At 41.1% G+C, this 26,736-nt stretch overlaps 1 protein-coding gene across 3 annotated transcripts in view; it reads right to left on the bottom strand.

The window, feature by feature from the left end:
- Window positions 1-26,736, bottom strand: part of NT5DC3 (5'-nucleotidase domain containing 3) — a 968,426-nt gene that overhangs the window by 535,504 nt on the left and 406,186 nt on the right. For all 3 annotated transcript variants that reach the window (XM_044087848.1, XM_044087849.1, XM_044087847.1), the window contains exon 6: window positions 11,986-12,123. In XM_044087848.1, coding sequence (XP_043943783.1) covers window positions 11,986-12,123 — 138 coding nt within the window. The remainder of the gene's footprint in view (window positions 1-11,985; window positions 12,124-26,736) is intronic.

Raw genomic sequence — 26,736 nt, 5'->3', positions numbered from 1 at the left:
ATGATGATCTGTGCTTGCGACATAGGAAGAGAGAAAGGGGTACATGGAAACAAATTTTTGAAACTGCACATGCTTATCAGATTTTATGTCAAAAATACTAGAAGTCCTGAACAAATACTTTCCTCAGCTTATACTACTGGAAAGTAATTTTTGCTGGGCTTCAACACAGACGTCGAATTAACACCTAGTCAGGAGGAAATTAGTGCATCTTTTCATGATACACCTCAGATTTCAGAGTTTAAAGAGATGAATGAAATAATACTCCTCAGATTTCAGAGTTTAAAGAGATGAATGAAATAACTTACAGACAGTGAAAAGAACAGAAAAGCACAGGCGAAAGCATATAGAAAAATAGTTACCTTAGCTAAGCTAGTGGGCCTCAGACCCCTACTGAATACATTTGCGGAGTAATGAGGCTAGAGAAGCTATAGGCTCCTAAGGGATGGGTAAGAATGAATTAGTAAAGGATAGTCACTGACCGGGCATATGTCAACAGGGATAACATAGGAAACTGAGACAAGATGAAATTCATTGGGCCTCTTTAAAAACACTACATAGACTCTGTATTACTGACAATTTGAACAACAACATGCTCTGAACACAGTTTTAGTGCTGAGGAATATCGCTAATTGGATTGCTGTTACCACTTGTTTTTTTATCTAAGGTATTAACTTTTAACTGTTTAAAAAGGAACAAGTGTTCCATGCATTACATCATCTGAAAATAAGCATACACTGCATTTTTTAAAGGTCCAGTAACTGAAAGTTCTATTTATCAGACTACCTTTTCCAGATTAAACGTATGTTCATAGTGCTGGAGTTTTTCAACATTTTCCAGCACAGACACTGCAAAATACCTCATCAGTGGAGAAACATTTCAACACCTACCAACGAAGTGCTTGTTTTCAATGTAATTTTGGGATTGTTAAATTTAATTTTGTTAACTGGCATATATCGCTGAGCTTATGACCTTCTTTTAGGTGAGACATGGAGTTGTATGAACAGTGACTTGGCTACATTTGGCTAGACCACTTCTCATTGATAATGTCTCATATGATTTTTCACCTCTACCTAATGTAGTATCAGATCAGCCCACTGGGACCTTACACTAAAATCTAACATCTGCTGCCACAGTTCAAAATATTTAATTTGCTCGTGCATACATGATATGAAAATATTAAATGTACACAAACGGTTAATACAGTATCGCCCAGGAAGCTGTTCTTAGTAAAGGTCCTGTCAATGATACTGAGGAAGAGTCGGCTGTGACACCTGCACCAAAGTCAGTCCATTTGGACATTAACTGGGGCAGTGAACCATCGCATTCCGACTCTGACAAAGAGAACTATAATGCTACACAGTAAAAAGCCTGATGACGTATTTTGATGGTTTCGTTTCTTTGCTGATTATAGTATATTTTATAGTGCAATACAACTTGTCAATTACAGATGCTGGTAACAGTTTACTGTTATATTTACTGTCATATTACATGTCGGTGCACTTTTTCTTAGGTTGTACATTTGGAGGGAATGCATATTCATGAATGACATATCAAGGGGGTGGTTTTGGGCGGGGCTTGCTACTGCGCATCTGGTGAGGCCCTCAACTACAATATTGCCCTGCACTTGAGGCAAGAAGCTGAGACATCCCACAATCATTCTGAATTCTCCTAAAGTCAGCATAGGTGGCGTTTTGCCCAAGTGCAAATTTTCACAAAGTGTGGGTTCACTGGAAAACTGGTGTATTATCAGCACAATCCATCCCCACAATGAATATAAAAACATACGCTTCACAGTGCACTATCAGTACTAAGGAAGGAATATTATTCCTGCAGGCTGGTATTGAGAGAGAACCCACAGCCTTTCAATATTCTGGCACCATAGGTGAATGTGAAACTAACTGAGCCATTGACACTTTCAGAGACAGACTGCACAGTACCTTTTCATGAAAGATATTAATATATGAGATTGAAATTACAACTATTATGACAATTTTGAAATGCTAATTAAAATTTGCTAGAGTCATAAACTTCACAGATAGATATCTTACTGCTTATGCAGTTTGCTACCATGATCCAGTACATGAAGACGTGTTTAAAAATCACAGACTTGGAATCTCTTAAGTAGCAACTAATATCAGTTGAAGGGTAAAGTCCAGAGTGCAAATGCTAGATGCAGATAACACTAAATGAAGAACATGAGCCATTTTATTTACTTTAGGTCTGGATGAAGTATGGTCTTCTGTGATACCAGGAGCCTGACAAGCAAGTGGCACAGACAGTGGGACTCAGAGCATTTAAAAAATGGGAAAGGGTGGGTTTATTTTTTACAGATACTTGACTCTAGGGAATCAGAATTACCTCAGGCCCCACAGCAGTAAATGAAAAAAAAAAGTTATGTACTTGCCATAATGTTCCATCTGTGTTGTCAATCTTCATTCTTGACTAACTGGACTCAGTTCTGATCCTCAGAACTAGCTCAGCCATTATACTACTTGCATCAGCCAAAAGAACTCTTGAGCTAAGACTCTACCCACAACACCCCTCTTCCATTACCTCAGATTGAGTTTGTAGCCAAATAGTACGGCAGAAGAACAGATATACAAAGGTAGAAGCCATGTGCAAGGTAAAACCTACAGGTTCCCAGAACATGTCCAATCCTCCAGGAAATCTGTAGGAGGGGGAAGGAGGGTGGGATGTCAAGAATGAATGAAGATCGACAACACAGATGGAAAGTTATGGTAAGTACATAACTTCTTTATCTGATATTGTCAATATTCATTCATTCTTGACTAATAGGACATAGTCCCCAGCTACTTTATGTCCTAAGTGGCCTTATGGAAGGATATTCCTGAGATCTCTAGAGCCAAAGGATGCTCTTCCCCAGAGACCATATTCAATTTTTAATGAGTGATAAAGGTAAGTGGAGTAGCCCATGTTGCAGCTCCACATATTTCATCCATGGACACCCTGGAGTGGAAAACAGCTGACGCGATTATTGATCTGGTGGAAAACACTTTTACAGGTGCAGATAACTTGTGGTTATTACAATTGTGAAGATTTGGAAAAGATGGCGAAGGCTGCCAGCCTAGTCAAACAGAATTTGATACATAATTCTATCATTTGTATAAATAAATGTAAAATACAGGCTTGGGTTTTTTAAATGAAAGAAAACACTGTAAAATGTGAACTTCAAGATTGTTGCAACGTTGTCATGTGCTGTAAGGAAAATCAAGCATTTCAAATGTTCTTTGAAGTTACAATTATCTAAAAAATGGTGCCGAAGCAACTGTCTGAACACATTCTTTCTATTATGTTAACTTAAGGAATAATTGTTAGAGTATACATGTGAAATGTCTTTTATTGTTGTAGTTTCCTGAGCAGGTGTTCACGTGCTAAATAATGCAGTTTGTTTGCCTGGGAACTCCAGACTAAGTGTCAAAATGATGTAATGTGAATACTGGGAAAACCTAAGTGTCAAAATGATGTAATTTGGGAGGGCCTTAGCAGAGCTGCTTCTTAGTGTTTTAAAAACTATTGTTAAGTGAGAGACTGAAAGCATTTGTCTTGGACCATCAACCCCAGCACTGCTTGCTCTTTATGTATATAAGTAAGATTATAGCACTGTGTTTTCTCTTAAGAACAGCTAAAGATTAGAAAATTAGATTAAGTGTTTTTCTTTGACATCAGACCTGTCCTACTGTATTATAAGTTTCTGTGTGATCTCTGAACTCTTAGATATCTCTGTGGTGTAGTAGTATTGCTTTGTGTTTTAATTTATTATTATTAAATATTTTAAAAACCTTTACCCATGGCTGGTTTGTGTAGAGAGAGGCTCTAGAGTACATTGCATATTTATAGAGGTTATCGTAATAGGCCACTCTAATAAGCCTTAGACTGAATAGTCATATTACCAATTGGATAATAATATTGCACAGTAATAATTGGACACCCTTTCAAGGGCCTTTGGGTAGCTGATAAATTATTAAGCTGGTGGTGGCAGTAATTACTACCGTATAGTCTGGGTAAAGGGATACAGCTGAAGAATCTGTGTCAGCCTTTCCCAGGAGTGTCTGTGAAGTTGTATAAATACTTATCTCAAGGTGTGGGTGTGTGTCAGCTACCTGGGCAGGGACATGAAGCACTGGTTGGACAGAGAGGGTACTGGAGGTTAGCTTGCCAGCTAGGCTGAGATCTGAACCCTATAGCTGTGCCAGTGGGGAGTCTTACTGGGGACCTTGAGAGCAAGGGAGCAACCAGCCTGAGACTGACTGTGATCTCTGTGTGCACGTAAGGGAAATTGTACTTTATTGTGTGCATTAGTCATCCTTTCCTCTTCTAGAAGACGACCTCCCTAGTGTTAGTGGTGAGGATTGAGGCTCCTTGATTGCTGGGCCAGGGCACGGTCATCACAACAATTATAAAATAAGGTAATACAATCTCTTAGCTATCTTGACAAGGTAACTTTTGAGACGTGTTTTCCCAGAGTTAAACATGAAAAGGAAACAAATAACTGGTCCGATTTTCTAGAGTCTTTGGTCCTCTCAAGGTAGAAATGTAATTGTCTGTGAACATCCAGTAAATGCAATCAATATTCACCTTTATTGGAGAAACTGGGGAAAAAATGGGCATATTAATAAATATAGTTTAATTAGTATTAGATTCTGAGACCAACTTAGGAAGAAAGGAAGTGCTGGTTCTCAATAAAACCCCTATCCTTATGAAAAATCAGATATAGGGGTTTCACACATAATGCTTGAATCTCAAACTCTTCTGGCAGAAGTAATGGCTACTACAAAAAGAGTTTTCCATGACAAAAATTTGAGATGGCAGGTGGTTGCTGCTGGTTCAAGGAGTGGGAGTACCAAATATTGCAAAACCAGAGTCAGATCCCATGGAGCTATAGGGTCCTTGAATGGGGCTTCAGAAGCAAGGCACCTTTAAGAAAAGCTTTGCATAAGCGATGAAAAATTAAAGAATGGTCATAGTAGCCACTGGTGAAATTAGAAATGACCGCCAATTGAACCTTAATGGTGGAAGAAGAAGCTCCTTGATCGAATAGGGAAGCTAAACATTCTAAAACTTTCTCAACAGGTGCCAAAAAGGGATCTAGGTTATTTGTACAGGCCCAAATGGAAAATCCCTTCCATTTGCTGAGACAGCATTTCCTGGTATATGGTTTATGAAAAGTCAGAAGAATTTTTTTGTACTGAGGAAACTATATTACTCTGCCTGGCAAGTAATGAAATTGAAGGAACCAAGCTGTCAGCTTGAGACTGTGAAGGATAGGGTGCACCAGTCCCTGCAGGTGAGACAGCAAGTCTGGAACTAGGTGCAGAATCCATGGATGGTGAATCATGTGAGGCCAAAGAAAGGGGAATCAGACTTGTCGGGGCCAAAACGGTACAATGAGGATCGCCTTGCTTCTCACCCTTTGGGGTTTCTTCAAGAACAGGGGAATGAGAGGAAGTGCACAGAGAAGACCCGAGGGCCAATCAAGGACAGCATCTCTTAGGGACTCCCCCTGAGGGGAGATTAGGGCAAAATAGCTGCTGCATTTGTTGTTCATTGAGGAAACAAAGAGGTCACAGCAAAGCTGACCCCATTGATGAAAATTTTCCATCACCACCTTTGGATTGAGAGACCAGTCATGAGGCAGGTGAATGCATCTGCTCAGTTTGTCCACTATCACAGTGGAGGTCCCAGGGATATACGTTGCAACTAGAAAGCGGTTGGAAGATATCTTCCATTGCCATATTCTGAGAGCTTCCTAGCACAAGGGGTAAGATCTGGTTCCACCCTGTTTATTGATGTACTAAACCACTGACATGTTGTCTGTCTGTGTGAACTGCAACTGTCCCTGGAGGGAGGATAGATTGAAAGGATTGTAATGCTAAGAGCACTGCTCTCAATTCCAGGACACTGATGAGCAGATTGGCCTTTTGCAGAAACAAAGCCTTGAACTGTTCTTCCCAGATAATGCCCCCCACCTGATCTGGGAAGTGTCTGTGGTCACTATCGCCTTGGGCTGACAGGGAATAAAGGGACGGCCCAGAAGAATTTCCTCTGACTGCTTCCACCAGGATAGATCCTTTTTGCAGTGACTTGTTATTAAAATGGGATAAGTAATCGGATGTGTTAGGATGAACCATTGTGCATCTAAGAGCCACTGAAGTAGCCTCATGTGCAATCTTGCCAGAGGTACTAAGGTAATGGTCACTGCCACAGACCCTACAGCTTGGAGGACAAGCAGTATCTTGTGTAGTATGTGAACCGGGAGAGAAGCAACACAAGAGATTGTATTGAGCCAGGCTCCTATAAACTCTAGGTCGTGTGTTGGAGTCAGCCGGGATTCTTCTCTATTGACACTGACGCCCAAAGTGCTGAAAAGATGCAGGATAAAATTTATGGCTAGAAGTAGTAGATGCCTGGTGGGGGAGATGAGGAGCCAGTCGTCAAAGTAAGGAAACACCTGTAATCCATGTAATCTCAAGTGAGCCATGACTGCTGCCATGCATTTGGTGAAGACCCTGGGGGCCATGGTAAAACCAAAGGGCAGCACTCTGAAATGGAAATGACTGGCTCCTAGTCAAAAGCGGAGGAACCCTCTGGAGTGTTTGCCCATTTTTATGTGGTAATATGCATCTTGAAGGTCTATAGAGCACATTGTCATTTTCCTCTAAAAAGGAAAGTACAGACTGAACCGTAACCATCCAGAATTTTGTCTGCTGAACTAACTTGTTCAGAAAGCTGAGATCCAATATTGGTTTCCAGTCCCCTGTCTTTTTTGGCACTAAAAACAACCTTGAGTAAAATCCAGATCCTATCTGGTCTGGTGGGACTTCTTGGATGACCCTTTTTTCTAGCAGCTTTTGAATCTCCAAGGCTGCTTGGTCCCTCTGACTGGGTGGTACATTGGGGACCCTTCGTTGTGATCTTGGAAAAAGAATAAAGGAGATATGATAACCTCTGGTAATAACTTTCTGCAGCCAAACATTGGAAGTTATTAATTGCCAGGCTGCCTGGTGCAGTGAAAGTCTTCCCCCAACTGCTTCCAGAGGTAAGCAATTGGGCCTCCTTTCAGCAGTGCTGGTGGGGTTGTCCAGAGAAGTAGTCTGATTTCACAGGCCACCCCTGCCATGGAATGAATGTCTTCCATTAGAGGTTCCCTCTTTGCCCTGAGAGAAGCTACCACCACATGTGCCCTGAAAAGGCCCTTGGGACTTCTTGAACCACATCTTCCCATTCCTCTGATTCCTGGAGTATGATCGCTGAGGAGTAGAAAAATGAATGCCCCAGCTTTAAGGGTCTTTTCATCTTTTTTGCACCTGGCTAGTGTGCCTTTGACGTTGGGGCCAAACAAGGATGATCTGTCAAATGGAGCGTCAAGGAGGAAAGACTTGAAAGGCTCCACGAACTCACACAAATGTATCCAGGCATGATGTCTTATGGCAATGCCTGAAACCACTACTCTGACCATCCCGTCGGCTGCATGTGTGATGAGCCACATGGACAAGTTTGATACAGGCTCCAGGGTGGCCAGCTGAGAGGCAACTTTATACTGGACCTCATCAGACACAGCTCCATTGAGGGTATCCAATAACTTCTTAATTAGATCCCTCTGGAGTCTGGTAAATTGTGCCATGAAATTCAAGAATCTTAGGGCGAAGGTCGATGAAGCATAGACCTGCTTTCCAAATCTGTCTATTGTCCTAGACTCTCGGTTAGGTAGGTTGACAGTGGGACTCTCATCGGTGAGTTTCTTCTTGGTGGCTGCCACCACCACCATGGCATCTAATGCTAAACCTTTTGCCCAATATTGGTGATCTTTGGGGTCCGATAAAATTTTGCCTGGTCTCCAGAGAATCGGCTCTGTGGAATCAGGGGCCTTCCACTCCCACTGCATGATCAATTTAATGAGGCCATCAACAGGCGGGGTCACCCAGGAAATAGATGGCGAGCACCAAAGGCTTGCAAGTACACATATTCCTCAGAGGATGGGTCCTTGGACTTGCAATCATCCCTCTGTTTTAGAATCTCCAGGATGTCACTAAAGGAGGCATCTTCAGGGGGTGATTGGAGGCAACCTCCCCCTCATCTAAGTACGTGTCTTCCGTGACAGATTCTGCTGAGGAGTCCAAGTACTTCCTCTTGCATGTCTTCTTTCGGGGGTAGTTCCTCAGTGGGAGTCCCTGAGGAAGACTCAGAAGAAGAGGGGCCCTCTACAGAGGTAACTTGCAGCTTCGGTGCTCACTGTCCCAATGTGGAAGCTGGTGGCAGCTCTGGACCAGAAGGTGCAGGCATGCGACACTACGATACAGAAGGAGCCAGCTGACAGCCCGCAGAGGTTAATGCCCTCTCCATGACTTGATTGGCAGCCCCCCCCCCGAAGAGGGATGGGAGCCCAGAACCGAGAAAGATAACCTTGGAACCAAGGTTACACCCCACTCTGAAGGACGGCCACCCAAAGCAGGAGCTGGGGAAGAGCACACAACTTGCCAGGGCTCCAAGGGATAAAGATAACTCTGAATAAAAGACAGGAACCAATCCGAAACCCTCAGAACCAACAGCCAAGCTAAGGTCCCAAGAATCTATCGGTTCTGAGAGAACTAATGTCACAGCAGTCCCTGTAGCCGAAGAGGGCGTGCCTGTTAGCACTAGGACAGCTGGAACCGGGGAAATCGAAGTGATGGGCTTTAAGCCTCCTGTGGAGGTCAGAGGAGGAAAATCCGGAGGAGTCCTAGTAAAAGACGCACCAACTTCAGAGGGGAGACAGGTATGAGAAAGGGAAGGAAGACCCCTGACCACCAAAAGCTGATCTACCAACCTCACAACATCTACTTCGGAAAGACTCCTGGAAGATCGAACAGATATGAGGGAGATTCTGGCCTTTCCAAAAAAGTCTGGGTAGATGACCCAAAAAGGGGTCTATGGAAGAGGAATACCTTGTCCTGGGAACAAGTAATAGTTCAGACCTCACCACCGAAGGGGTGGGTAGAGTCTGCTGCAGTGCAGATGGTGAGGTCAGTACCAAATGGGAAACTAAAGAAGCCAGCACCGATGTCGGTGTTGAAATTCTTGGTGCCATGACAACAGTAGCCGGTGCCAAAGATTCTCATTCCATTAATTCTGGAACTTTAATCCTCTGTTCCAAAGAGACTGACTGAACTGAAGATTTGTGTTTCTTAGTCTCCTGTGCCATAGGGAGACTAGGCACTGAATGACTCTTCTTTTAAGTTTGATCAGATTTAGTGGAGGAGGTAGGATCTGAATTGGACAAAACTTCCTTGAAAGAAGATTTCAACATCCCTTTTAAAATCAATTTGTTACGTCTTTCTACCAAGGCCCTGGTACTGAAAGCCTGGCAGATCAAAACAGTCTAGATCCAAATGGGGCACACCCAAACAATAAATGCATGAAAGATGCCAATCTGAATTAGGCATCTTTCGTCCACAGTCTTGGCACGGCTTAAAACCTGAAGTGCCCTTTTGCTTTTCTGCCAGTTGGACAGTAGAAAAAGACTAGCTAACAGACAAAGGATGACAGACAGACAGACAGACACACACACACGATAAATGAAATTTCTACCAACGATGGTAGAGAAACATACCAAGACTGGTAACACAAAGAAATACCAACAATGGTAAAATAGAGATACCTTAAAAAGTAAAAGAGGGAGAGTGGAGGTTACCAACAATGGTAATGAGGACACCACAAGGAATTAGGGGTAGAGAAGCACAAACACTCAAAAATATATATGAGAAGCAAAATAATAACTATAGGTTTAGAAAGGACAAAAAGTTTTTAAAGGAAGATCAATAAATGTTTAACTTAGCTGGAGATTATCGGCTGATGTGTCTTGCTATCAGAGAGGCAGACGAGATCTGGAGGTAATGGAGAGAGGGGCATTACGGATAGAGTCTTAACTTGAGAGTTGTTTTGGCTGACACGAGCTGTATAACGGCTGAACCGGTTCTGAGGATTGGAATCAATTCCCATTAGTCAAGAATGAATGATTGACAATATCAGATAAATGTTTTTCTTTAAACAAGTACTTTTGAATCTAGGGAGATGAGAACTGCTCTCAAACTCAGCACCCAGTGTCACTTTTAAGTGAATATCTAAATGATTATGGGTCACACAGCAACAACAGAAGGTAACAAAAGAAAAAAAATGTGATGGAAACTATCTGACTTCATATGTGACATTTTGCACATTATCAGCACATACTTCTCAAGTTTTCTTGATTTTTCTGCACATCCCTGATTTTACCTCAGATTTTTTCTCTGTCCCACATAAAATTTTTGAATTTCTGGTAAATCTCTGTAGATTACAGTCAGTCAATAATGTCAAACATTACAGTTTCATGCTTATTATTCTTTAGAAAATGCATGTTTATACAAAACCTATTGTTCTAATAACATTTTTAGTGAATTATAGCAATATTGAAAAATTGTCCTTAATTTAAGCTTCTGCCAATCCCCCCCTCCCCAATTACTTTTGACTCTGTCTAGAATTGTTGAACAAAAGAAGTTGAGAGGTTTGATTCTGAAAGCAGTTCTGCAGGTTAAGCATAGTTGGTGGTCTGACCTTACATACCGATAAAAAAATTCTTGACTGCAGCACAAAGGTCCAGCTCTTTGAAGTCTCACGTGGCTCACTGAGAGACATCTGAAGCACAGAGTTAGAATACTGAATATCATCCTATGAAAACACTAATGGAACTGGAACTGGAAGGTAAGAGCTGCCCCCATCACATCTCCACATCCCACAATCCTCTTGTCAAAAAACTGCATGTATACAGTCACACATAGAAATATGCTACATATGGTGACTGGAAATTGGTTATTTCTGTTGTCAGTACATGTGTGCATAGACCCTCTAGAACATTTATAATCTACAGCTACAGACATACTCCCTGAGGTTTTAAATTATGTTACAATAATGGTACAAAAACCTCTAAAACCCATGCAAAACAATATTTCATTAATTGCACAATACACTGTGTTAGTGCAACTTTTACACAACAGTGGCCATACCTCTCAACTGTTTAGATTTTTGCAAAATTCCAGATTTTTGACTCACATTTTTGTTCTGTTCCTCATAAAATTTGTGGTTTTCTGGCAAATTACTCATGACTGAAATCACTAAATAATGACTTACTTTTGAGTTTCAGACTTCATATCCTTAAGAAAACGCATGCAAACAGAAATCCTAACATTCTAGTAACTTTCTAAGTTTATAAAATCAAAATGTAAAAATTGTCCTTGTTTTTGGGCCTTTGTCCCCCATTATTTTAGGCTTTGCCCAGATTTCTGCTGTTGCGAAGTTGAGAGGTATGAACAGTACACAAATACAAAACAGAGGTAAGAGTGTCACTTTAATTCTCTAGATAAACATGAAAAGAAACTAACAGAAAATTAACAAATGCAGCAATTTCAGTTTTAACTTTAGAGCTTATCTGCATCTTGAACTCATCAACTGACAAGTAAACACAGGTCAGCTGCAGTAGGCATCGCCTTTCTCAGAAAGGTGTGTTGGAAATGCATGGCTGATGTCAAGACTACCTAGTAAGCCAAGGGCTGATGGGTACTTAGTGCATGGTTACAGGTCCAGTACCTCTGATTGAAATAAGTCACCAATCCAATTTGCCGAATCATTTTTTTCAATCACTGGCAAATGTCTGATGGGGGAAGGAATAGCAAATCAGCTGCACACAACTAACTAAATATAACCATGTCCAAGGTCAAAGAACCTCAAGAACATTATATTTCTTTGAGAGATGCTTTTAATTGTCTCATAATACAATGCTTAATTAGGATTCAGAGAAGCCTGCATTGTCAGTTCCCACTAAGATGAATTTCCCTGATTACTAAAAGTTGAAGGACTCTTAATAAAAAAGTAAACATTTCATTACAGAGAACCATGATAAAGAAATTCCAAGAAATATTCACATCAAGAAATGCACGGCATTCTATTGCTACATACCTTGACATCTTTATAAAGATTCAGTGGTTCATAGTCAATATTGTTCTTTGAAAAATAATCATTAACACAGGACAGAAGAGTCATTTCGGGTAAAGAGAAAATGTCCATAAATTGCTTCATGGTAGTTCCATGAGAACTCTGTAAGAAATTGACACACAATAAGTATTAGTCCACATTTACTTTATGAAGGAATGAGCAGATGCAGTTATTTCATGTTATCATTTGCTTATAAAAGGCAATAGCACCTAGCATAAAAACTTTCTCAAAGGAGAAAGAAGAGAGAAACCTGCAGGATGGTAGAAGGACCAGCTCTGTATGGTCTTCAGACTATAAACTTTAGTAGATCCACCTGGGAAGGGTCTACAGAAGGAACAGCAGAAGTGCTGAGAGGGATATGGGCGACAGGAGCCTTAGGAAGAGCCGTTCTTCGAAGAGGCCCTGGAGAAGAGGACCCTAACTGAAAAGCCGAGAATAGCCATTATTGCCCCAAGGCACCATAGAGGGAGGAATCGGCCTAAGCGACTGCTGGCTGAGATCAGAAGCCAGGGGCGAACCACAGCCCCCAACTATCCTCCCCTGCACTCCGAGAGAATCCTGCTCAAGAAGAGGGAACCAGAATGAGGCCGAAGCCGAGGCTCGAGGCAGACGTCGGAAATTCGGAGCCGATGCCTGCAGGTCTTCATTTACAAAAAATAAGCTTTCTCATACATTGTAATGTTTCTGATTAAACACGTCATCAAAACAAGGTATTAATTTTGACTTTAATATTACTTACTGAAAAGAAATGACACTGCTGCATCCTGAAAAAGTTAGATTTAAAAAGCAAGATGAACTCTACTAAGGACAAACTGTATTTATTTCCTGTATGTCAGACTGTTAATATACAAAGCAACTGCATTTGAGTCAGCTCTGTGCTGCACAGAGATAAAGCCTGGATTATTATCCAGGTGATCTAGGTTCGATTAATGACCTGGGTGGAGCGGAGCCAACCATGGAGGGTGAGGAATGAGCAGCAACTGCGGGCATGCGCATCCGGGGGGGGCTTAGAACAAGCAACAACCAAACAGCATGCATGAATGCTGTAGCACTGGGATACATGCATGCATAGGAACACAAGTACCTGCTGTAGCCTGGGGATACATGCATGCATAGGAACACATGTACCTGCTGTAGCCTGGGGATACATGCATGCAGAAGACCACATGTATCTGCTATAGCCCGGGGGTACAAGCTGCATACGAACACATGTACCTGCTGTAACCTGGGGATACATGCATGTATACATGCACAGCAGTACATTTACCTTCTGTAGCCCGGGGATACAGGCAATCACAGGAACACAAGTACTTGCTGTAGCCCAGGGAATACAGGATGCATGCACAGCAGAACATTTACCTTCTATAGCCCAGGGATACAAGCACGCACAGGAGCCCATGTACCTGTACCTCTAGCCCAGGGGCACATGCATTCACTGTAGCACATCTACCTGCAGTAGACCAGGAGCACATGCATGCACTGCAGCAGCCCAGGAATACAAGCATGCACTGGAGCACGTGTACCTGGCATAGCCTAGGGGCACATGTATGCAAAGGAACAGATGTACCTGCAGTCCTGGGATACATGCATGCACAGGAGAACATATACCTGCTGTAGTCCGGGAAGACATATATACAAAGGAGAACATGTACCTGCCATAGCCTGGGGACACATGCATGCACAGGAACACGTGTATCTATCATAGCCCGGGGACACATGCATGAACAGGAGCACATCTACATGCTGTAACCTGGGAATACATGCATGCACAGGAGTACATGTACATGCTGTAGCCTGGGGATGCATTCCTGCACAGGAGCCCATGTACCAGCTGTAGCCCAGGGACATGTGCATGCACAAGAATACATATACCTGCTGTATCCTGGGGAAACAAGCATGGACAGGAACACATATACCTGCTGCAGCCCATGTGGTGACAGCAAAGTTATTATAATGGTAAACGTCTTTGCCACCCATGCACAAGGAACAAGGTTCAATCCTGGCCTCTGGCCAATGCCTCTATGGAGTTTCCATGTTTTCCCTGTTGTGTTCTTTCCATCTCCTAAAAACATGATGGGTGTTTCCACCTCAAACTCACCCAAGAATGGTGTTGTGGGCAGCAGCACAGACTCCACATGGTGCCTATCAGGGGAAGAGATGTATAGACCAACAGCTATGAATATCAGCTGTGGTGCACAATATCCTCTAAACAGGAGAACATGGATCACAGACTGCATTCCATGTCAGGGCTAGCCACTCAATGGTGTAAAAATTGGTAGTAGGTGATATGATTGTGTTGACTAATTTTGCCAAACATGGGCAAGGGTATTTGACAGTGAAAAATGGAATAAGAATACGGCCTCCTCTGACCTATGCCAGGGATCCATACTAATGGTGAGCGGGTTCTATGTGTCCCTACTGGCCAGTGTGTTTTTTGCCATAAAACCCAACACCCCTGGGTCAATAAGCTACTGACCAGCCAGAGTCCAAATAACCAGTTTAGGTTACCTGGGATAACTCTGTTGAGCAAAAGCTGGATATAAAACTAAGCAATTTGCCAAACATGAACTAAGGATTGTTACACTCAGTACAGGTTCACTGACAGGACACAGTTTCATGGCTGGAGCAAGAAATGGGTTTCATCAACATGCCCCTGGCCATAAGACCCATCTGAAAAAACAAATCCAAAGTGTATCCATGTACATGGGCAGTAGTGGCAGTAAATATCTGGGTGAAACCAAAACCCTCCAAAAGACTGAGTGGTTTAAAGGCAAGGTCATTCAATCTGTAACCCAAAATTAACACTTTGGGTGGTTTTGCAGAATGTCAAAAAAGAAATAAGAACTCTTGCAGAAATGCCCCTAGTTAGCTGGCTGGATGGAACACAAGGTAAGAACTACAACTCACTGTACTGAAACTTTTAATGTTCACCTGGGACTCCTCAAGTTCTGAAAAGAAAACAGAAATACACTACCACCAATACTGCCCTGCCAAGGGCTGTGAATAATGTGGATAACTGAGGCTAAAGGTATTGCTAAATTAGAATCCAAATTACTATTCAATGGGGTCTCTGTGAAGAAAACCAGGCTGAGTGTATTCCACAAATCAGATACGACACCAAGTTTTCTGTGCATCAACCTGCAATTACAAAGCACATCAGAAACAGGGCCACACAAAAGAAAATTCTGCTAAAATAGCACAGTAGACACCCTGACTCCTGAAGTAACATAATAACAAAGGGAAAACCATTGTGCAGATTGTGTTTCACCTTGCTAGGGCACCCAGTATTCCTTACTTAGACAAGGCTGTCTGGGTCAAGCCATACAAAAAATCAACCCATTTCTACTCCCACCCTATGGCTCTTTGCTATACTTAACCTCTGATCTCTCAAACATATAAAAGAACAAAGAGGCAAATGGCAGAGGACAATAAAGATCTCTAGAGCAGACAAGTCATAATGGAAGTGGAGATACAAACGAAGGAAAAGAGCAAAAAATACCCCAAAGAAATTGCAAAAACTGCAAAACCTACCTGAGTCTCCACATTCACTATCATATGTTCATTTATCAGTTTACTCTGTTACCTGATTGTTTTCAGCCCCCTCATAAGAGCAACTAACAGGGTCGCTACCCGCTTTGCTCCCCACCCTGCCCCCTATTTCCTCCCTCCCCCAGTGGTCCTACCTTTATTATACTCACAAACTTTTCCCATCTTTCCAATAGCCAACCACGGCACTAAACCCAACACTACCTCCTCCATCTTCCCACAACTATCACTCCTCCTCAGCTAACATGTATAAGCATTCCTTACCTATGCTGCCTGCATGCACCCTCCTTGCATATCTTACATACTACCAAAACTCCATCATTCTCCCACTCAACCACTACCACTGTACTACTACTCACACCACCACTCATGTCTCACCCTCACTCAGCTCCCCTCCCACCAACTCAAGAACCATCCCTATGCACCCCCCGCATATTCTAGCAACTATACTACTCAAACATAAGGCATCCATACAACTTAACATAGTAACCTTCCCACCATACCTATTACCCACAGAGCACAAACATAAAGTTTCCCTAATAAACAAACACATTAAAAAACTGAGAAATCTAATAACCTCATGCATATCAAAACTAGCCCTAAGTGGAGACATCCAACCCAACCCTGGCCCTACCATCTCCAACACCAATCCTCATAATCAGACTAGAAACCACTACTTCTCCCATATCACAGCCAATAGAAAGCCAAGTGACTTCCTTATACTAAGCCTAAATATTAGAAGTATATCCAACAAAGTCTATGAACTCCATGCCACCATAGACTTGTACTCCCCAGATATAGTCATCCTGACAGAAACCTGGCTAAAACCTCACATTACCAGTGAACAAATCCTCCCTACCGGTTACGGCATACTAAGGGTAGACCGGCTAAACAAGAAAGGAGGCGGTGTAGCTATAATATTTAAACAGCATCTAAACATCCAAATCTTAAAATCATCAGCTCCACAAATAGGCAATGAAGAAATAATATATACCAACCTCAAAATAAACCAAAACAAAACCACCAGCATAATTGGATGCTACTTCCCACCTGGCCAAAACATCCCTCCACTAGAAACCTCATCAGCTGGCCTACCCACCATCTCCCCTAAGACACTATAATTTTAGGTGATTTCAATATTGACTGGCAATCCTGTTCTGGCAATCATCCAACCCATCATGTAAAGCTTCATGGCTTCACCCAACTAGTCCATTTGCCAACCAGGATAAATAAAAACTCCAACAAGCACACTACCCTGGATTGGATACTAGTCAGTAAGAGCCCCCAGTCATATATAACAGGCTGCTTATCAGATAGTCTCAGTGATCACTCCCCAACATTCCCACTCAAAAAATACCTATACCAAGCTAAAACTGTCATCTACCGTCAGATATATAAAAAACTAAACTTTAACCCACTCACATTAATCTCATCCCTCAAAGAATGTAACTGGCATCCTCTAAAGTACCTCAGTCTTGATGAGGCAGTTGAATTTTTTAATACTACCTTCCTGAGCATCCTTAATTACCATGCCCCCATAAGACTTTCCAGAACCAAAGCACAACCCTCCCCATGGCTACAGAAAACCACTAAGTCAGAAATGAAAAACAGGGAAAAAGCCTGGGAGCACTGGCACAAAACTAAAACTCCCTCAACCAGACAGAAATTCCTAAAACTATGCAACAGAGTCAAAAAGCTAATAAAACAGGACAAATTCCAATACTACCAATCTGCCCTAGACTCCTCCCAACACAACCCCAAACAATTTTGGTCCTCCATAAACTCCATCCTCCACCCAGGTAAAGTCAGTACCGCTCCTCCTAATATCCCTCACTCCTCCGAAAATATTGCTACCTCATTCAACACACACTTCACACAAACCATACTATCACTAGCTAAACAACACAACCCCCCTCCCCTCCAATCTACATCTTCAACTAGTAATCTCCCCACCACCTTCTCTTTTTCTCTTTTACCTACCTCCAACATAGAAAAAACTGTTAACTAAACTTAAGCCTACCAAATTAGCAGCAGACAACCTCCAAAGTGAATACCTACAAATTGCAGCTGACACTCTGGTCTACCCAGTATCCATCTTGTTTAACTGATCACTGTCAGAAAGTTACGTTCCCACACTATGTAAAGTATCACATATAATTCCACTCCACAAAGGCGGCCCCTCCACAGAACTAACCAATTACCACCCCATAACTATTCTCTCTCCACTCTCCAAAATACTAGAAAGATGCATTCACTCTCAGGTCTCAGACTACCTCCTTAGTAACAATCTCCTTTCCAATACTCAGCATGGTTTTCGACCAAACCATAGCACCACCACTGCCTTACTCTCCTTTACTAACACTATCCTTCAGCATAAAAACAATGGCTATCTCTCCTCTGCTACTTTCCTAGACCTATCTAAAGCATTTGACATAGTCCCACACAAACAACTCATCTCTGTCCTCAAGAACATATCCTTCTCTCAATCAATCACCAAGTGGTTTCAGAGTTACCTGTCTGACCGCCAATAATCCGTTGTATGGCAGGATGACATATCTCCCCAACTACCGGTCTCTATAGGGGTTCCCCAAGGATCCATCCATGGACCCCTACTTTTCTCTATTTTCAGCAATAATCTAGCCTCTGCCACCAAACATGGCACACTCATACAATACGCAGATGACTCAACATCATCTGCTCAGCCCAGTTCCTACCCAAACTGCAAAAAGTCACACAGGAAGCCTTTTCCTCTGTTGAAACTTGGTTATCTGATGCCCAATTAATACTCAACCCAAACAAAACTAAACTACTCATCTTCCAACCCACCCACCAAACATACTCAAAACAATTCTCACTTTAACATCACAGCAAAAGACAACACCACTATACACCTAACAGAACACACCAATTTGCTAGGAGTGGAAATAGACAAACTAAAATTTGACATTCACATATCCATGACCATAAAAAAGTCCACAAAAAACTAGGAGCATTATACAGAAATAAGCAACTTCTCACCAAAGCAGAAAAGATTTCAGTAGCAAATTCCCACCTTATCTCCACCCTACTTTATGCCTCTCCAATATATACCAAACCTAAGGCAATGCGATCTAAACACGCTAGAGACCTGCTACAACAAAATCACCATATTCGCCACAGGGGCATCCTACTGTAGACACCACTGTCTCTCACTTGCTGAACTGGGCTGGCTTGAACTCCCTCACCTCAACTCACACTCACCCACAAACTAATAAACCATCCACCCTCCAGAATCTACTCCAACCCTATCGCACCACCAGACCACTAAGATCCAGCAACAAAAATCACTTGCAGATCACTAAAGCCAATAACTCTGCTGGTGAAGCACTATTCTCTTGCACCATAGCCAAATTATGGAACTCCCTCCCACCCACATTTACCTCCATACCATCACGCATCCACTTCAAAACTTTACTAAAAGCGCACCTAAAATCATGCTGGCTATGCCCTTGCAACTCCCACTCTAATATCACCCACCCCATCCAACCACTACCTTTCTTTCCACCCTACTAACTACCTTGATTATAGCAAGCTCGGATGCTTATAAGCCTACTACTTATTATACAGCAGGAACTTCTTATAGTAACAATTGTTATTGTCTGTTATGTACTTCGCAGATAAAGATTCTAGCTGTCTACTGATGTACTATATTCTTCATCTGTAACTATACGTCCAGTCGGACATTCCCGGTCAACAAATGTAAATAAATAATAAATAAATAAATAATAAAAAGTTAGAGATTTGTCCAAAAAACAAACTAAAAAAGCTAAATTAATTAAATTAGATAGCAATGGAACTCAGTTAACTAGAATGAACACTTCAAAATACCTAGATAAATCAGAGTATGAATCAATGTCAATGACTCAAAAGCACACCTCACAATGAATAATGTATCTGTAGACTTCCAAGACTTACATGTGTGAATTACATAGAAAAAAATGAGTAGATTTGTATGGAACAAATAGAATAACTGTCACATAAGACCCAGATTCAACAATGTCAATGAAAGGATTAGTACTCTTAGCAAAGAACCAGGAGTATTCCACAGTCATGAATGTATTCTCCACTGCAAAGCAAACTGAGGCCTTGCAATAAGTAATCTTGGTGCAGGGTGAAAATATCCAAGACTCACCAGTCAATCAGTACATTAAGACACAACAGTGAATAAAACAATTTGCATACAAGCACACAGTGGTTTCAGTCCTCAAATACAGATACAAAATCCTCCTTAATCAACAAATGGCTTTTCAAGTACCAAGAAATGAAACAAAGCGCCAAAAATGAAATGAACTGCAGCATGGAAATGTTAGCAAGCAAAGGAAGATAACACCACAGTCATCATCAGCAAATTGATCAGTAAATCTTGCCAGCAAATTTAAAAAAGATATCCACTAAGAATCTGGGGGGAATACACATCGTTTCTGAACTGCATGAGAGCAAAATAAAAAGCAGTTAATGATCTACCTGGAAAGCTTTGCTTGGCAACTGCCATCCATTCCCTCACACAACAAAGGAGGTTAAAAAAATTAAAACGATTCTGTCTTTCTACACTCACATACCCATTTTAGATAAAGACTGAGCTGGCGATGTACATTCAGGGTTAGAAAGGCCTTTTTTCACCATGTTTTTTTATTTTCTTGTAAGAAGATATGGAGATGAAAAGACTGGTTTGATAACAATTCTTACCATACACTTCAGGAAAAAATCTTTGGTTAGTCCTAAGAAACAGGTAGTCCTTGGGAAAAAAACAGAAACAGATTCCTACATATAAGGGTCTGCATCTTCAAAATCCTGTGAAAAGTGATGATGGCTACCAGGAAAATTATTTCCCAAGAAACAAACACTTCAGTGCCACCAAGGCAGCAAGTTCAAAAGGACCACAGAAAGCTGTCACTCGTAAAATTCAAATCTCGTGGAAGACAGAGGTTCTTCAAAGTCAGGCAAAAATACAAAACCATCTAAGGAACTCCTTGACCAGACAATGGAGGGCTACACTCCTGCTATCCACATGGCCATGGAGGAGAACAAATACTTGACAAATTCAGTTTAACCGTAGATAACCAAGATCAAAATCACAGAGGCATACAAGAAAGGGTAGAACTTCCTGCAGAGTAACCATCTCAAGTGGTAAAGGCTACTGCTCAGTCAAAGTGGACAATCTCTTCAGGTTGGAAGTATATGTCTGTTAGATGGAAGACAAACTCAGTCCCTTCTGGCACCTGGTAAGGAACACAGCAGACTTACACTGCCTATAGCAAGAAGCACCCCAAATTTGGGATATCCCCCTAGCTAAAACCAGGAGTGTTTCCTTTACTACAAGGGACCCAAGAGCCTAAAACCACACAACTGTAGGCCACAAGGAAGCAAACAGGATAACTTTTTCTGAATTTTGTGATGAGGTATGGAATCAGTGGAAATGGAGGGAAGATGTACAGGAATCTCTCTTGATACAGGATACAGAAAGCATCTACTGCAAACTCCCTCCCGCTGCATCAGGCAGAAGAGGGAGACATTATCTTGCACAGCAAAGACATTAATCTATTTGCTGCCTCATTTCTGGAAATTCCAAACTAAATGGAGTCAGTGAATCACAGAAACACAGAACAGGAATGGAGAAGAGGCTCAGACAGTGCATGTGTATGTTTGCATCAGTCAGAATGGAACTCTTGAGAAAGTCATGGTTCTGTCCAGGGCTCTCTGCCACCAGATACACAATAGCTTTCCCTGCACAAAGGTATAGCAGCATGATGTCTTACTTAATTAAGTACCAATAAACAGATTGCTTGCCCGAAAGAATCAGGACAGACATCAGAAGCAGCTTCCTACACCTCTCCAAGAACCAGTAGAACAACATGCAGCACCCAGTGGCTGATATGAAGCCTCCTCTCCAGGAAGGACCAATTCCCCCTGAGCCATGGAAAAGGCAAAGTGTGCTCCCCCACCCCACAAGCAAGGCATCAAATATCAGAACCTATAATAGTTAATAGGTTTGTCTTTAATAAGGGAAGGCACAACTAAAAGCTGGTGGGGGGTGTTCACAACTCTCAAACTTGATGACAAAGATCTGACACTAGAAGAGGATATGTGAATAGATGATTACTATAAGTCAAGGGCATCTCAGTCTACCGCAAAACACAGTTAAGTGTGCAAGTAATATGATGAAGATCAAAGTGGCCATCAATTCCAGAAAGTGCAGAAGGCTCTAAGTCTGGACCACCCACTACATCCCAACCCAGCATGGCAAGTTCATATCCTCCACGGGCAGAAAATATTAACAATAGTGAGAGTCCAAATCCAAGATGATGAAAGCAATCCTCTGAGAAAGGATCTGAGATTACTTCTACATTATGGCATTCCTCATATACTGCAGCCATGGGATGTCACTCCAGGACATCACAAGGGAATCCTTTGATGATTCTATCAGAAGTCAATCACCTGCATAGGAGAATGCATACAGTTCTTTCTCCAGCACAGCTTAAAATGCCATGATCAGCACATTGGCAAACACTCACTACAAAAAAAAGTTCAAATGCCAGCACTTTATATTGAAAGCAGTGCCCATCCTGTATTAGCCAAAGGATAATGTTGTGTAGATCCCAGACAATGATGTGCCAAAATGACTGCATAATGTCCAGCAATATCATCTAGGCACACTATGGCAGCAGAGGCATAACACCCTGGGCAGTAGCCATCTGCATGCCTGACACAAATATTAAGTGATCTAAGCCCTAACACAGAGCAGGCAAATATTTTCTTGATCACCCTGTCCAAAGCTTATACCCCTTGTCTGAACGCAAGGTGCCAAAGTGATATGGTATCTGGCTAAATACAGCTTCTATAATAACAGGCCCCAAATGGGAGAATGAACCAGGGCTCCTCCTCTTTCTTTCCAGATACTCATTGAGATGCCTACGTACAGAATGACTAGAGGCTATGGGCAGTCCAAAATGGAGTTCAAGAGCCTCAAATTTTCTCTGAAGGAGATATTATCAAAACAGGAGATGTGTGTGTGTGTGTGTGTGTGTGTGTGTGTGTGTGTGTGTGTGTGTGTGTGTGTGTGTGTGTGTGTGTGTGTGTGTGTGTGTGTGTGTCTGTCTCTGGCTGTGATAACAATCTTCAGGTCCACTGATTCCACGTAGGACAAATGAGGGCAAGGAAAGCCTGCTTCCCTATCAGTTCCAATAAGGAAGTGCTTGGACACTGATGACAGAGCATGTGACAGCCACATGAACATTATCACATAAGAGGAGCTGGTGCTCAGGACCGCAGTTGGCAAAGGTGGCATAAAGATTTCCATTGTTATCAGGAGATGGTCCTGATGGCTACATTTGTCCACTTGAGTATCCAGGTCCCAACAGACTTCAATTAACTTTCTAATGTCTAATATCTTAAAGTACCAACCATGGCAAGAAGAGACCCCATGTGTTAGTTTGGATCAGTAGGTCTTGCTGTACTTGAGAGAGGACAGGCAATAGGGAGAGAAGAACCTGTGGTCTCAGTACAGCTAGTAAACTAAGGCCAAATGACTCAGTTGGGGATCAGGTATATTGCTGTCATACTCTGGTCCACTGACAATGAAAAAAGTGGCTCCAACACCCCAGAATGTACTTAGCCAAAGGCTAAAGCAGAAAACAGGTGTAAGCTTCAGTCCTTGCTAACAAAGAAGACAGTCACACCACATGAGGATTACAAGGCAATTCCCAAAATGGACCTACCACTACATATGGGTGACCAAAGTAGAGCAGTCTGGTCTGATGTTGCTCTGACAAAAACAGCTGTGAATGGAAACAAGTGCTGATCTGTATGTTGAGCACTCTACAGCAGCTCCAAAATCTGGGTAGCAATCAAGCCATGGGGTTCTCTCTATTACATCTGTAGCTAGCCAAAGTTGAATGACTTATGACAGGGAGTTGTGTCATGCTCCTCTTCCAGACAGTACAGATAATGACAGTGAGGGTCTTAGATTGTTATCTGATGAACAATATCAAGGATTCTTAAGATATGAACTGTGGAAGCAGCAGAAAGACCTAACGGGCTCAACCGCCAAGTACAGTCACCTAGTACCACACTGGAATGGAAGAGAGTACAACCCCAGCTGTAAACCCACTCTCTGCATCCCTGGTGATGGATCAGTATAACAACAATCAAGCCTCTCTACTCACTTTCAGTAGCAACTACCAGCATCTTTTACTTCAGACTATTCTCATCCCTTTAAATACAGGAGGTCAATTTCCCATTTTACAACACAGTGGTTCAACATCACATCACATCAGATTCCTGGGAAAAGGATACAGCAGCAGTAATATGACACACCTCACAGTTCTAAATAAAATATATTTCATACCCAGTTCTGTAAATGCCAAGAAACAAGCGTTAAGCCTTCCATTCACTTTATTAGTCACAGGAGAAACAGGCTAATATGTCAGTATTTCTTAAACAACGGTATTTATTTACTCAAGGTTCCTAGTGATAACAATGAGCAGTTAGTGAAGGCCAATTCTAGAACTCAAAAACAATCGTTTTGTAAAGCTGACAGTTTGTGATTGCACTATGGATCTTGCTTCCTCTGTTGATGGAAGAATGAGTTTGCAAAGTGACTTTCTGCACACTTCCAATCACAAAGTCAAAGAAAGTACCTCAGATTCTGTGAGGGGAATTTTGCTTCCAATTCTTTTCTTTGCCACTATGCCTTTCTAAAGTTTTCATAAGATTCACTGTCTAGCCTCAGTGTCTATTCATTTAAGAATCCCTAGGATGCATACATCTATCACTATTTCAATGCCAAGCCGAGTCTCTAAAGCAGCTGGCCCTTTCAGTGTGCAAAGTTTCAAAATTCTGTAAGGGCAAAATATATTTTAATCTTTTTTTAGATCGAGAGGTTTATGAAAGTCATTCTGTTTACTGAAACCTGCATAATTTCTCCCCCCTCACACAAGGTGCAAAATACAATGAACTTTGACCGACTGCTTACCAAGCAAATTCTTTCATGAAGGTCTTTCCTCAAGCTCTGTAAGTTTTATTCATCCTGATGGTTTCCAGTAAAATAATTGTTACAAGAAAAATAAAATGGTATCTCATTAACCATTGGGATCAGAGTTCTTAGTCTTTGGAACAAGTTCTTCCTCTGATCCCTTCCTTACAAAACAGTTATAATTGTGAATAATATATATTTTTATTTAAATATCAGCCCTCCTTTTCTTTCTGCAATTTTAAATCAAAAGCTGACAACAGACTTCTTGGATTATGCTTGTGAAGAAGCTCTTTTCTTTCTAAGGAATAACAGCCTGTGGTCTATTTCCAACAAGGATGAAAGCATACCTTTAAATTAAATGTTACTTATCCATTTAACACAGGTACAGCTACGTTCATGTGATAGACTTAAAGGTAAGGAAAAGTTATTTGGTATCTAATCTGCTGACCTGCAATGACAATATAAGAGGAAGCCCTTCAGCTGGGTCTATCTCTTCAAGCAATTTACATCTTCAGTCAAAAAATACTCTGACAAGTATGAAGACCAGAAAGATATCCATTTCCAAGGAGTCAAAACAATAAATGCAGCCCTTTAGCATGACTTCCATAAAACTGAGACTTTCTCACAGACGCCATCTGCATATCCTGTGAACAACCAGCTCTATCATTTCTATTCTAGCCGTCCTGACAAAACAGTCTGGGTGATTAAAGCCATGTCAATATAACACAGCCAAGGACTTGTGAGTTCTACAGCCCAACTGCTCTCATCCTAAAGTTTTTAATTTGTTATGAATTTTCTAAGTCTGAAATAAAAAATATTGAATAATTAAAAACAAGGTGCCTGGGCAATTATTTGGGGGCTAGGCTTGTAAAGGTTCCAGGGCCATTAGCCTAGTACACACCTATGAACCTATGAAAACAACTGAATTCTAAAGCCTGATAAAAAAACAAATGCGATAAAACAAGACGTGCTGTACATAAGACAGTTATGAACTATAATTCAACAAAATAATTAAAATATGATTAAAAGGCTTACACTGAAAAAATGGCAAGTGTCTCCTTTATCTGATTTCCCAAAGTCTGAATGATATAAAACGTTTTTGGAATACAAACATATTTCAGTTTGGACAGGAATGAAGTAGCAAATGAACTTTTCAAATTTTATTCTTAATTTTCCCGAGTATTCTTTTTTTTTTTTTTTTAATGTGTTTTTATATGGAATGTCTTGTCTACTTGTATTGTTTTAAGCTTAAATATCTATATCTATATCTATATCTATATATATATATATATATATATATATATATATCTATATCTATACACATATATATATATATATATATATATATATATATATATATACACACACACACACACACACACACACACATGCATGTATATATGTAAATAAATATATATGAGGCATTGTTTAGGCCGACCATAGGAACAGTTGACAACTGTGTTGTTGACACAATTTGGTCAGCAAAACAGTTGATCCACAGTTGAGTAAGATTACTATAATACTGCAGATGGGGAACATGCCTCCTCCCCGGTATTGTGAGATCTCGGAGTTGGAATATATAAGGAGCAGGGAATGTGGGGACATCTCAAACAATGCACTGTGTATTTTCAATATTTTTTTCAATTTTTTTGTCTTGACATTACAGTCTGCAATGTTTTGAAGTTTAGAAACTTCCAAGTATACACACGCACACAAATATATGTGTATATGTATGCATATGTGTGTGTGTGTGTGTGTGTGTGTGTGTGTGTGTGTGTGTGTGTGTGTGTGGGTGTGTGTATATACATATATATATATATATATATATATACATATATATATATATATATATATATATATATATATATATATATATATATATATATATATATATATATATGTATATATGTATATGCACACACACACACACACACACACACGTGTGTATATGTAACACTGAAAATATGTATCACAATATACAGCACACATCTATATTTATTTATTTTATTGATTATTTATTTATTTGACATTTGTTTACCGGGGTGGTCTTACTGGATCTACAGAACCTGTTTTCAGCAGAGGCCCAGGGAGAAAAGCTCCACATACCGTACAAAACAAACATAGTATAGTCCATAAACAATGCAAGTGACATGAAGAAT

The sequence above is a fragment of the Protopterus annectens genome, chromosome 11.part0 (assembly GCF_019279795.1).
Source record: "Protopterus annectens isolate FY-2018-M chromosome 11.part0, PAN1.0, whole genome shotgun sequence".
NCBI lineage: Eukaryota > Metazoa > Chordata > Ceratodontiformes > Protopteridae > Protopterus > Protopterus annectens.
This window is presented reverse-complemented; position numbering and strand designations above follow the sequence as displayed.